This window comes from Xyrauchen texanus, chromosome 15 (assembly GCF_025860055.1).
Source record: "Xyrauchen texanus isolate HMW12.3.18 chromosome 15, RBS_HiC_50CHRs, whole genome shotgun sequence".
NCBI classification, from domain to species: domain Eukaryota; kingdom Metazoa; phylum Chordata; class Actinopteri; order Cypriniformes; family Catostomidae; genus Xyrauchen; species Xyrauchen texanus.
The window spans coordinates 30,020,530-30,034,975 of record NC_068290.1 but is presented as its reverse complement, the minus strand read 5'-3'; the positions used below and the strand labels follow the sequence as shown (position 1 = coordinate 30,034,975).

Below are 14,446 nucleotides of genomic sequence, written 5' to 3'. Positions count from 1 at the left end.
ATTCCTTATCATTACCCTGGAGGGGGGAACAAGGTGCTGGCCGCCAACCTGGGAACGGGCAAAGCCTGGCCGGGCCTCTTTTCTCTCTATGTTTCTCGCATAGAGCAACTAAGGCTGGGGCCCTTACACGCATTGAGGGAAGGGGGTCTTAGCCCTTATTCAGGGCGGAGAAGACCCTGCGGAGGCCACGCCTACCCGAGAGGGGAGGAAAGTTTAAAGGGGTCATGACATGGTTTTTTTTATTGTATTATTATGTTCCCTTAGGTGCAATTATAGTATTAATATATTTTTTTTTTAAGAAAAACTTTTAAAATCTAGTGATTTATGACCTTTTCCCACCCTGTTTCTCATCCTCTGATTCAAACAGTCTGTTTTGGGGGCGTTTTCCATTTAAGACTTCAGTGTTAACGCCCACTGTTATGATTGGCTAACGTCAGTGCCTATGTATCAATTATTGACGCCTCCAGCCAGAACAATATGCAAGTAAACTAAGTAAAAACACTGATTATTCATAATGAATGAAATTGCGCTTTAAAAAGTAGTTTAAAGTTTAAAATAGATTACTTACAGTTTAGCGTCGTCGTTGTTCCCAGAATAGTCGGCATGGACTTATCTTTGAGCAACAGTTTTCTGGCAAAGCCAGCATCATATTGAGATTTGTTCTCAAAACAGTCATCCTTAAAATGTACAGAACAAACGCTTAAGTTAACACTGCCGTGACTGGAACGTCCGCAAAAAATAAACTGCATCCATTTTTCCCTGACGTCTGGATCTTTCGGCAGCTTATTCAGAGGTTTTGTTTGACCACAGCCAGGAACAGCACATCTGTGTGGCATCGTAATTTTCCTGTGCACAAGTAGTCTCTGTCAGAGCTCGCTGTCCATCGACTGAACACTTGTGAGGCGCACGGCGATACTGAAATGAGCGTAGTTGTCTTGGCGCTTAAATCGTAGTTATCTTGTGCTGGAGGCGGTCATATGCAAACGCTGTTACGTCACTTCTAACCGACACGTCACTTCTAACCATGAATCCAGAACGAGCTGTATTTTGAGCTTGATTAAATAAATGATTCGTTTAGAATGGGGAGGACGTCTTAAAATATTAAACTTGCAGGACGTTTTAATGATACAAAGACCTCTTATATACCAAAAGATCAAGGCAAATTTGGTTTCTCATGTCATGACCCCTTTAAGTGGCAAAACCATCAGAGGCCTGCTTAGGGCCTATGTGGAAAAGTCGGTGCGGTGGTGGATCCAGCCTCATAGAGGGGGGAACATACAGCACGGCAACCGAGGCAGCCATGACTGCCTAAGGGAAACACGGGAGTCAGCTCGCCAGAAGGGACAGAACCGTGGTGTTACACACAGGGGGAGTCCGAAGGAGGCCTTACCTGTGGAGCACCTATACCAGTACAGGGTAGCTTGCGGTACCCGCAGTGGCTTGGGTCAGCGAGTTCCTCCGCTGAACTGTGACCCACGAGGGCTAGGGAGGAATCGACCAGTGTCCCAAACCTGAGATCTCCTGGGAATGAAGGCGCACTGTTTCCCCTGGTTAGGGGGATGGGCGCTAGGTGCAAGCGATTCACCCGGTCAGATCGTGGGCGTGCCACCGAGTTCTACGGGCTCGGTACCTGAGAAAACACGGGACGATACTGACTCAACTCGGAGATTGTAGAATCTCGCAAAAGTGTTAGGTGTTGCCCAGCCCGCTGCTCTACAAATGTCTGCTAGGGCAGTGCCCCTAGCCAGTGCCCATGAGGACGCAACACTCCTGGTGGAGTGAGCTCGGACCCGCAAGGGGGGGGGCCACGGCCTGGGTGTGATAAGCACACCTCCGGAGCTAACGTCTTGGGCTCTGGGTGCGTTGTCTCAGGAGCGCCTGGGAGCCTTCCGGGTCCTCGAGGGGGTCCGTGAGACAGGGGGCGTGTGCTTCCCGCGGTTTGCTTGACGCTGGGGCTGAGAGCTGGGCCCGGGTTGAGGCGGAGCAGGGCCTTGCCTTCTGGCCGCGGGAGGACGCCCTCGGCGAGCAGACGGGGCATGGGCCGTGGCGGCAGGCCTGAGGCATGATGTGAGAGATGGCCTCCGTCTGCTTCTTCACCGTGGAGAACTGCTGGGCAATGTCCTCGACGGTGTCGCCGAAGAGGCCGAACTGGGAGACAGGGGCGTTGAGCAAGCGAGTCTTGACGGCTTCACGCATCTCGACCATGTTCAGCCACAGTTGACATTCCTGGACCACTAGCGTGGCCATCACCTGCCCGAGCGCTTGCGCTGTGACCTTCGTCGCTCTCAGGGCGAGGTCGGTCGTTGAGCGCAGTTCCTGCAGCGTGTCGGGATCAGGGCCACCCCCGTGCATGTCGCGTAGTGCCTTGGCTTGGTGGACCTGCAGGAGAGCCATGGCATGCAGGGCGGAAGCGGCGCGTCCGGTGGCGCTGTAGGCCTTCACTGTCAGCGAGGAGGTTGCTCTACAGGTCCGGAAAGGGAGTACGGGGTGACCTCGCCAGGTGGTAGGGGTACCGGGGCATAGATGGATCGCAACCGCCCTATCCACCTGGGGAATCGCCTCGTACCCATGGCGCGCTTCGCCGTCAAGGGTGGCGAGGGCGGACGAGCCTGTGGCGATGTGGACGAGTGGAGAGGGGTGCTCTCCACGAAGACGCCAGCTCGTCATGCACTTCCGGGAAAAACGGGACCGGGGCGAGACTGTGAGCGGCGCCAGACCCCAGGAACCAGTCGTCCAGCCGTGATGGTTGTGGGGAGGATGGAGGGTTCCAATCCAAGCCCACGCTGTTGGCTGCCCGGGAAAGCATGTCAGTCATCTGTGCGTCAGCCTCAGCCTGGGCGTGCAGGCCCGAAAGCGGCAGCCCAGGGGAGTCCTCAGCATCAGATAACACGCCCTCCGATGCCGCGGCGAGCTCATCTGCTTCCATCGCAAGAGGGTCGGCAGACTGGCAGTGAGGCGAGTCACCACTGCCTCGAGCACGGACGGGAATCAACGAGCGTGTCGGGGTGCGGGTGGTCCGAGGTGGCGTACCCGGCGGAGCTGCACCCGCTGCCATCCCCAAATCGCCTCCATCGCCAGCCGCATCGTCCTCAATCCCGTGGGATTCACGGTTGTAAGCAAGCCGCGACCGCAACGTTGTCATGGTCATGTTCTCGCAGTGAGAACATGAACCATCCACAAACGCAGCCTCGGTGTGATCGCTACCCAGACACACGAGACAGCGCCTGTGGCCGTCGGAAGCGGAGAGCACTCTACCGCATCCAGAAACAACACAGGGGCGGAAGGGCATCTTTATAAAGACGCGCCCTTAAAAGGACGTTCAGCGCCGCTGTGTTTTGCTCTTTTAGAGGAAATAACTCTTTTAAATAAAATCACTCTTTTAGGGAAAAAACTTGTGAGAGTTTTTGAATCTGCACTGTTGATGCGCCCAGGGGCAGGAATGCACAGGAATGAACTCCCGTATTTGCGCCGCTTAAATACCCGTATGTCCGGGGGCGGGACATGCAAATACTGGTTGCCAACTCTCATTGGCCTTTTTTCATAGTCCAGAGGTGAATATCGGCGCTCAAGAGAGACCCCTAGTGTCGCTTCTCTGACACGATGTGGAGAGAGCGACAGAAGGGGAACTTTTTTTTTTATAGTTCATTCACATCGTAAAATAGTGATTTAGTAAACACTTGCATCTAAAAAGTGAGGAACTTACAGTCATCTTTGCTGTCATCAGATGTTTTTCTGTGAATTACAGTCCAAGAGGAACCATTCAAATGGTTTGACATGAAGCTTTAGTGTAATAAATGTTAGTGCCGACAGAAGGATGTCCACCTCCTGCTCTGGTTCAGATGAAACTTTGAATAAATCCAAGACTGTAACAGTGATATACTTGCTTTGTAAGAGGTACAAACTTCATAGAAATTTTTAGAATGCCTGAAGAAGTTCTTTGACCGAAAAGCTGTTAGATATTACAGATTTAAAAGCTATACGACCGTGTGTGGTTTTACTTTCCCCCCATTGTATTGTTTATGGTTTTACCACTGACCATACGTCAACTGACTGCGATTTACCAATGTCTATACTAAATTATAGACATTATACTAAATCAAAATAATAGAGTTTATATATATATATATATTTAATACAAATAAAATGTCCAGCCAGTCACATTATGGGCATTTTTTCTCTCTCTCTCTCTCAATCAAATGCAAAATCGACATGAAAAATATACTTAGAAAAAATTTATGAAAGCAGCAAAGAAATGTTTCTAAATAAAAGCATTTTTCCCCCTTTTTTTATTATTTGTTATTTTTAAGGCTAATTTCACTCATTTAATTATTAATTATTTAATTTCCCTTCTATCAATATTTGTCTGAAAGAACACAACAGGTTTGGATGTATTACGCACGATTTACCCATGGTTGGGAGCAGGTGTACATTTTGTTCATACTAACTAACTATTTGAAAATACGAAACGTTTCATGAATACGACAATTTAAGTCAGACCAACTTTACAAACGATTTACACAAATGTTTTTCTGCTGATGTTTTATGAATGAGGCCCATTGTGCACATTTGTGTGTGTGTTTTTAACTACAGCCTACCATGCGCTCAAATGGGTCCTGTGTGTGTGCGGCCCGGTCGAGGAGTTCGCTGTATTCCAGTTCTTCACACAACCTCTGCAGTGTGTTGAGGGGCTCATTGAGTTGAACAGGCATGGCCACTTTCGAAAGGTCCTTCCCAATGTTGTTCTTCAGGATGTGCCACAGGCTAATGTTGCTGGTGTTGGGACTAGGGGAAGGAAGACACGACCGCCTCTGTTCACCGCCGTTCTCTACAAAACCTAAGAAAGACAAAAACATTGTAAGTCAGGAAATACTGAGGAACATTTGACCTCTACAAAAACTTGAGTTTCATAAACAAAGTTTGGGAAGAGTATCCCTCCACCACCCCGATTCCCCCCATCTATTCATTCATCTACTCAACAAGTTCAGGGCGGTATTCAAGCTCGGGTCAAGTCTCGAGCCTTGAGACCTCCGCCAGAGACAGTGAGTCACACATGTATATCAATCAATCAATCAAATTTTATTTGTAGAGCGCCTTACAACAGCCAAAAGGTGCACAAGGCGCTTTCCAGTAAAAACATCAATAGACAACAGTATGTATACACTAACCTCACTTTAGGATGACATTAACATGCAAACTACTGAATCTCCCATGTATAGCAAGTGTGTCTCTGAAGGTTTCCACACCTTGTCACCAATGAAATTGTATGACTTGTTCATTATTACATGATTACTGGCATCCACTAACAGGTTGACAAAATTAGACTGTTTACAAAATTTGTGAGAATGGGCCACAAGGTGGCAGTGTAAAGGTTTTTGCTTATAACTTAATAACCATAAGAGCTAGAATAAGACAAATATGTTTCCTCTGAATCCTTTAGTGCCCCCAAATCAATTGGTCATGTGGATTTTCCACTGTTCATTTTTATAAACTACTTTTTTGTACTCATCCTGGGCTGTTTGTCTGATTTGCATGAAATTGTATTTATCATCTTCTAGATGTAATCCTCACAAAAAGTTATAAAAAAAATTATTTGTAAAGTCGTTCAGAAGATATAGGACAAAACCTTTTTTTTGTGTGGTCTATAATCACTAATTGGCCTGTATCTGGTAAGTGCAATATCCAAACATAACAAAACTGAGTACACCTGGACAACAGAACAGTCTCAGGATTCATGCCAAATTTAATCAAATTCCGATGCTATCTTGCGGTATAAAAAAAAAAATCCCAATTCTGCTACTGTGTTCAAAGCAGTTCAACACCAAAACAACTTGGGCTAATTTGGTCAAGTTCTCCTACATGTGCTTGAACCTCGATTACGGCCGCTTGAGAATATATTATATTATTAATTATATTTTGCTTAACTATAAACATTTATTTTAACTCCAATTCAATCCAACTGAATAAGCATTTTTATTATTTAATAGAGTTTGCACTCACAAAGAACCTTTAAATATTATAATATTTAATCAGTTAAGCATTAATAAAACTATTTTCCACTGTATACACGTCCATTACTTTTTCAGTCATTTGTGATTATTGGATAAGGTTTTTAAAAAATAATTTATAGAGACTACGATTACAATTAGCAAGATCCAGTTGTACTTCTAAATAATTTTATAAGACTTTTAAAATTTGTATTCATTTCCATTACTTTTCCAGTCCTGGAAATGAGAATTGTAACATTTCCTCATATTTCCAGGTTTTCCATGACTGTAGATGCCCTGTCTGGCATTGTTATATTGCTGTTAAAAGTGCTGGTCCTTGACATGACAAACCATTCATGCAGCTGAGCTGCTGTCAAATGTATGAAATACAGTTAGATGCTAACTGAATCAGTGACACTGTAACGGCTTTAGGAAAGAATGTGTGATACCCACCAATATTGAGTCTCTCATTCTCTGCCTCATTGCTGAAGTTGTCCATGGACACATTGTCACTGATGTCACTGATATATGAATCATCTTCCGAAGGCTAGCAGGAAAATACACATCATCAGTACAGGCGTTTGTCTCTCTGAATATATAAATGTATCTTACCAGGTCTACTGACCACCTACATGCGTTGAATGAAGATCAATAAAGGTGTTACATTTTTTACGTTACAATACATTCTCCAATCCCAGCTATAAGTAAGCCATTCATATATTAATTACATCAAAAAGTCTAAATAATGTAGCTTTGTGGTGCTTTAAAGGTGCACTCAGTAACCTTTGTCTTTGTGTCATCTTGGACTTACACTGACACCTTGCGGCTTGGATGCAGCATCATTTAAAATCAATAGTTTTCTGATGCCATTGTAGAAATGTGGTATTCACAGTCAGACATGATTACTTTAATCAATGAATGAAAGTGTCAAATAACAGGTTAATGAGATTAATCAAGTAGTATTCAGATGGTCATGTGATTCTAACATGGCAGCCCCCATGTGTGGACCCTCTCCATGTAGAATAAAACAGCTTTTATAAGATTACTGATATGGCTAGAGTCTTCATTTTAATGTGCTCACGATCTCTTACATATATTGCATAATTACAATTCATGTCTTAATGAGTTAATCTTTTTTAACGAGGAGAAAATTACTGAGTGCACCTTTAAAACATTGCTCTGTTTGTTTGAGCATCCTGTCCAGCCCAACATAGCAATATTGGCTCAACCAATTGCATGATTTTGGGGTGGGAATATCTGTTTGTGCCACTAATGGCAGAAGAGGGGTGTTCAGGATACTTGTTCGTAAACAGTCAATATTTAGCAAATTTGTTTGGTGACACTATTGGTGGAAAGAAAAAAATCACACTTTAGCATTATACATCTACGGGGTGATGGATCTCTCATGAACAACATTATGATGACACTGAATGTATAATAGAATTCATTGTGTTTGTGTCAGTGCTGTTTTCGAGGGTGCTAATTCTCACAGGAGCCAAATTTGCACCTTAGATCTTTCTGGGGTATTTTGAGAGGCAAGCAATTATCTAAATTTCAATATTACTTGCTTGAACAGTTCTGTCACAAAGTGGAAGAGGCAGACAGGCTACTTACTCTAGCTTTGGAATGTCATCTGTAGCACATATTACATGTTTAATGTAATTAGCCCCTTCCTCTGTCTCCTAATAAGGTGTTAAAGGAACAGTTCAACAAAAAATTTAAATTCTCTCATCTGCCTAGCTCTCATTGTGACAGAACTGTTCAAGCAAGCCTTTAAGTAGTTGGTGGTAAAGGGTAAAGTGGAGGCAGTTGAACTATTGAACATTGTGGCATCACAGTTCTGGGACATAGAGAGAGTTTTAATGATCCTAACCTCATTTTCAGAAGAACTAGCTGACAGCAGCACTTCCTGTGCATCAAAGAACTCTGAGAGAGACTCTGTAATGGAAGCTCTGCTCTCATTGGATGCCTGGTGGACAAGGGGGTGGGAACCATCGCTGGAGTCTTGCTTCTAAATGAAGACAAATCATGGCTTTAAGGCATCCCATTTTTGAGGCAAATGTGTTTCGCAGCAAGAACCGTTTTATTTGCTGCACTAAGAATGACAAGGGTCGTATTTCACCCCAAAATCAAAAGAAAAATGAAATTATAGTTTGCATAAAGAAAAGCCTATTTTGAGGACCGTTTTTGCATTGTGACACTACTTTCATGACCCCTAATTACATTTCCCCTTCAAATTACAGTAAAGAAAAACAAATTTCATTCTCTACTACAGTAATGAAATAATTCATTCAGGATGAAAAGGATAATTCACCCAAAAATGAAAAATTCTCTAATTATTTACTCACCCTCATGCCTTCCCAGATGTGTATGACTTTCTTTCCAGACCAAGATTTTTAGAAGAACATCTCTGCTCTGTAGGTCCATACAAAACAAGTGAATATTGACCAAAACAAAATGCACATTAAGGCAGCATAAAAGTACTCCAGTGGTTAAATCCACAAGTGATATTAAGTGATATAGATAATTCTCTATAAATCTCACTTTCATTTCAACAGTATTCTTCTTTTGTTTTTGGCAATGCACATTCTACGTGCATATCGCCACATACTGGTAGGGGGTGGGCAGAGGTGGAGATTTATAGTAAAAAAACACTTAAATATTGATCTGTTTCTCACCCACATCTTTCATATCTGTTCAGAAGACATAGATTACACCACTGGAGTCATTTTTTTTCTGCTATTATGTGCTTTTTTCTGATCACCATTCCCTTGTATTGAAAGGACCAACAGAGCTGAAATATTCTTTAAAAAAATCTTAATTTGTGTTCTGCAGAAGAAAAAAGTCATACACATCTGAGATGGCATGGGGTGAGTAAATGGTGAGAGACTTTTGCATTACTCTAGCATACTGGTGTTTGTGGGAGTTAGCGATAAAAAATGTTTACCACTCTTTCTGTATCTGTAAAAAATGTAGGTGACTACAAATGTTTAAAAAAATTATTGGATTACAAGTCGCAAAATTTACCAAAAGCTGTTGACAACTTAATGGATATTGTTTAATTGTGTGGTGTTAACAGTTACAGTTAATCATGTGAAAAATACACTTAATCACAATTAAAGTAGCAAAAGAACTGCACAGAATATACAGATGAAAGATGTGCAAATAATTGTAATTACTGTAAGAAATCTATGAGGGAATTTCAGGGCATTAATTAAATGTAACAATGCAAAATATCTTAATGGTCTTAAAAATATGCCCAATTAGCTTAATTTGAAATATTTTCTTGTTTCTTTTGATTTTGAGGTGAAATATGACCTGGACATTTCTTAACAGTTTTCCTGATATTACCCCAGTAGTTTAAATTCAAAGGAAACAGGATAAAGGGTCCGAACACAAGATTAAAGTAATCAATAAGGCAGAATGAGGGAGACATATCCTATCAGCATAAGACTCACTTAGAAAGCTTAAATATCAAACTATTTATTTCGAATCACGACTTGTTATGAAGCATTCAGACATAAGACACAAGTTGGCAGAGCTTGCCAAGCTAATTAGCATAAAAGCATTGTGTTGACTAGAATGTCAATTAGAGTAGTGGGTTATTGACAGAGTAATTCCACAGGAACATATCACTGATAGCATGTGAAGCGTGGGATCTGTATGTAAGCTTGTTAGTGTGCGTGCAAGCGGCTTTGGGCATATACTACCCAGAGACATGATTAACTGGCACTAGCGAGTTTGGCTCATCCTCTCCATAGAATTTCTGTGGATTCAATTAGCATAAATCAACTTATGATTTTATCCTGAGGATACAAATTCAGTTGACAAATGTAATGATGATGTTCTTCTACCATAATGCATTTTTATTTATATAATCTGCAATGAAAAATAAAGTGTATGGTTGGTAAGAGCTGTAGAAATGATCTGGTTTTGATAATGGTCAATCTGTTGTTTACGACCTAGCTACTTGGGCAATATGATAATAACGAGTGTGTTAACATGGACACTAAACACAGATAAATACAAAAATTCAGTATAATCGGGCAAATAGTGCTGAATTTTGCAAATAAGGAGCAAAAAAATAAAAAATCCTCAGTTGCACAGACAATGCTAAAGACACGTTAAATATGGTTGTTCAAGTTGGACTGTGAGTAAGATGTAAGTTTATGTGCTAAAGAGTGGTGCTACTGTTTAGGGAGCAGGGGAGGGGTGGGGAGGTTTAATGATAGCACATTTCCCTCACCCACCTGCAGGGGGACAGGGCTGAGGTTTATATGGACTGAGGGCTCAGAGATATGCGACTCAGCATGAATCTTGCACAGACGCTCTCTCAGCTCAGCGTTCTGTGTTACAGCCTGCAAAAGCAACCAGCAAATACTCACATGGCTTGCACACAAAGCTCCAAACTATTATACACAAAATAAATATTTTCAAAAATGTTCATGCTGATCTTTTCCATTCACAGAAAGCATTCAACGACCAGGGAAGGTCAAGCTCCGTAAAGGACTACTGTATAAATGCACATAAAAGTAAATTAGATTTATGTAGCTATTTTGGTGATTCTCACAAAATGTCTTCATCATATTCAACCCAAAAGTCATAAAAAATATATATATATGAGAAACTATATTTTGCATAACCAAAATGAAGCCTACATTTAGAACAATTAAGATCATTGGTATTATTTTCAGCACATTTTACCCAATTCTCTTTACCTTAAAATGTTTGAACGTTATACTTTTACTATTCCCATTCTTTTCAAATATGATTCTCATTACTGTAACAGTCAAACTTTTACTTTATTGAAGTAAAAAAATATATATTTTGTGAAGTGAAATGTTATATCAAGGTAGTACTATAATGTCTATATATGTAATGTCACAATGTAAAAAATTATCTTGGTGAACCTAAAAATAGGCTTAATTTTTATATGGAAAATATAATTTCTAATGTTTCTTTTGATTTTGTAATAAAATGGCATTTGGGTATTTTTTAGAACCAAGGCAAATTTTGTTGCAATCACCCATTCCCAAAAATTCTTGCCTGCTGCTGTATCTCTTAAATCTCATTTACACTTGCTCATATTCAGTTTGACATCAATGATGCCAAACAGCATTGGTTCTTGCATATCTCTTAACTGATCATGACTGTGGTGATGGGGGCATGGCCGAGTGACGTGAATGGAGAGCGAGGCTGAGAGAATGAGTACGTAAGTGTTGACACCTGTTGGAAATCACCTCTAACAGCTGTTTGCAGTGAGAGCGGAGAGGGATTTAAAGGAAGCATGGCCGCCTGTTCGCCTTCTCCGACAACTCCATTATGCCTGCCGGAGGTGGATGCTGGCTGAACACCGCAGTGTCAAGGAGCTACTTGATCTGGTGGTAATGGAGCAGTTCATCGACCGGCTACCGAAAGGGACAGCAGAGTGGGTCCAGTGCCACTGACCAGCATCGCTGGATGGGGCAGCCTAGCTGGCTGAGGACCATATCCGTGGGCCAGCAAGCCCTCTTCTCTCTCTCTCCCTTCCCTCCTCCTCCCCTCCCCCTCATTCTGTCCCTGTTCCCTGGAAATGGAATCGGTGCGTATAAAGGGGGGTACATATCAAGCCTTGGTAGATTCAGGTTGTAATCAAACCTCCATTCACCAAAGCTTGATTCAATCCAAGGCTTTGGATACAAGCCGGCGTGTGAAGGTAAGGTGTGTGCATGGGGATATTCACGGGGGACAAAGGCTGTGGTTAGTCCCCGCCTCACCCATCCAATAATCTTGGTTATGAATTGGCCAGCGATTACTACACTGAGGGAAATTTGTGTTGATGGGTCCTGTAATAAAGTGTATTGGTGTGTGGTTTGTGCCCTAAGGTACTCGGATATGGGAAATTGCACCGAGAGATAACGTTTTTGCATAACTCCCCACATCGAGCACTAAATTACTCATCAAGTGGCAGGACCCTTTGAGGTCACATGGCGAGTAGGGAAATCGATTATGATGTTAAATGAACAGATAGAGGTGTAGCATTTCAGATTTACCACCTCAACCTCCTAAAACCATGGAGAGAGGTGGTTCATCCAAGAGCTAGAGACTTGTCACAATGACAAACCTAGTTGGATATGTGGAAGCGCAAATAAGGTTTGAGAGCTAAAGCGAAAGACAACATTTTCAGTTAATAAACTGAAGCTAAACGTAAGTCTTATCCTATCACAAAGTTATGGTATGGCTTCAGAAGATTAAAAATACAGTGCAGTTGTATGGCCTACTGTCATGATTCCCCGTTGTCTGCTCAGTGTTTCACTTGTCAACTGTCTTAAAACTACACTTCCCTGCCCTCATCACTGCCAGCAGTCACTCATTGTTCTCACCTGTGTCCTGTTTGATCATCACTCTCCCTGTGTATTTAAACCCTGTTTGTTCCCCAGTCATTATTGATCGTTGAATGTAGATGTATGTGCATGTCACCCTTGCTCTCCGTAGATGTTAATCTGTTACGAAGGCAGATGAAGGCAGATGAAGGCAGATGAAGGCAGATGAAGGCAGATGAAGGCAGACGAGGGCAGACGAGGGGAGAGGATCTAAATGTGGATTTATTGAAAATAATAGGACAAACAAGACTGGAACAAATAAAACGACCACGATGGGAAAACAAAACACGAAAGACATCCATGGAATACAAAGGCAGGAATAACATATACGGAGAGCAAGGGTGACATTCACAAACATCTACATTCAACGATCAATAATGACTGGGGAACAAACAGGGTTTAAATACACAGGGAGAGTGATGATCAAACAGGACACAGGTGAGAACAATGAGTGACTGCTGGCAGTGATGAGGGCAGGGAACTATGCGAAGTGTAGTTTTAAGACAGATGACAAGTGAAACACTGAGCAGACAACGGGGAATCGTGACACCTACTTTAAAAAAAAAGATGTGTACTTTTTGGATATAGACAGCCCTGTACACAGCATGCTTTTTGTTGTATAGAAAAGAGCTGTGTGAAAATGTTTCAAAATATCACCTTTTGTTTTCCACAGAGAAAAAAAAGTCATGAGTTTGGAATAGCATGAGGGTGAGTAAAGACAGAATGTTCTTGTTCCTTTAAAATGTCAGTCTAGTTGGACATACTGCAAATATTTAGAGTTCTGAAGTTACTTGAGGCAAGATGTGTCCATCTAGGCTGGAATTCTAACAGATAAAAGATGTTATCTTAGTGTTAATTCTCAGAATTTCTAGAGTGGGGGTCTGCTTTACAATAACATGACTCACTGAGGAAGATGACTCATAATTCTGTGTTCGAGATCTAGATTTAGCACAGACTGCTTTTAGTAAGTCAAAATAGTTCCTGGGAGGGTCAACTCTATTGTTCTCGAGATTTGTTACAAGCGCACATACCATCCTACATACACTTTATAAACTTACAATGCAAGCAATCTATGTTCTGACCATTTCTGAATTGATAAAACAGTTGGGCCGTAAGGTCTGGGAACACATTGAAAATAGGGGACTTTTTTCATTTAAACCAGACAAATTTTAGGATTCTGAGCAAATATTTAAACAGAACAGTTGACACTATTTCTAGGTCACTGACCAAATGAAAGACAATTTTTGACATTGACCATATTAATTTGTTTGTACGAAAGGTCAGACTTCCTTACTTCGATTTAAAATTGATGTCTGTTTAAATATGTTTTAATATGAAACTGGGGCAAAAATCAACATTACACCCATACAAAAGAAGACATACGCTTTGAGTAACATGCAATGCTTCAAGGAAATATTTAGGCAAGAAACAAAGATTGTCAGCAAACAAATGGTTAGTATGAGAGAATAGAGAGAATGACCAAGGAAGTGAGGAAATGTGTGTGTGTTTGCATGCATACAGCCGCTAGGGCACTCTTCAATCCCACGAGCTGGGCTGAGGGGACAGGACAAGGCTCAAGCTCCAGCATCTGTTTGAGTTTCTCTTTCTCTGTTGTCAGCATGCTTACGGCTGACTTCATGGTTGCGTGAACTAAAAACACACAAATAACAAAGAGTTAAGGAACATTTCTGAAATATATATGATATGTACAGGCAAACAAGGTTAAAGGTATCAGGTTCTGGTTTAACAATTCTGATTCTCACATCTCCATGTATCATTTATGAAACAGGATCGATTTCTTTTTTTAAGCTTGACAGAGGAGTCATTATTCACTCACTTTAAATGGCAAATAAACCCTGTGAATACTTCTTAAAAATTCACCTCTTGTGTTCCGCTTAAGACAGAAAGTAATTTGGGTTTGGAGTGACATTAGGGAGTAAATACTGAAAGAATTTAGTATTGTCTTTTTTGGGTGAAATATTCCTTTAATCCAAGACAATTTATAGTCCACTTATTACAGGGTCAATCTTCCAGGAACAACATGGGTTTGCCAAGAGCACAATGGTGATAGCTTCAGGCTCACTCTTTGAGGGAATCGAA

General features: G+C 41.7%; 1 protein-coding gene across 2 annotated transcripts in view; it reads right to left on the bottom strand.

Annotated features, from left to right (window-relative positions):
* Positions 1-14,446, bottom strand: part of LOC127656368 (oxysterol-binding protein-related protein 3-like) — a 112,431-nt gene that overhangs the window by 13,100 nt on the left and 84,885 nt on the right. The window contains exons 12-16 of one of the 2 annotated variants that reach the window (XM_052144670.1): positions 13,866-13,996; positions 10,235-10,342; positions 7,858-7,995; positions 6,438-6,531; positions 4,596-4,834 (exon numbers count right to left, since the gene is read on the bottom strand). In XM_052144670.1, coding sequence (XP_052000630.1) covers positions 4,596-4,834; positions 6,438-6,531; positions 7,858-7,995; positions 10,235-10,342; positions 13,866-13,996 — 710 coding nt within the window. The remainder of the gene's footprint in view (positions 1-4,595; positions 4,835-6,437; positions 6,532-7,857; positions 7,996-10,234; positions 10,343-13,865; positions 13,997-14,446) is intronic. The other variant, XM_052144671.1, reaches the window with a different exon arrangement.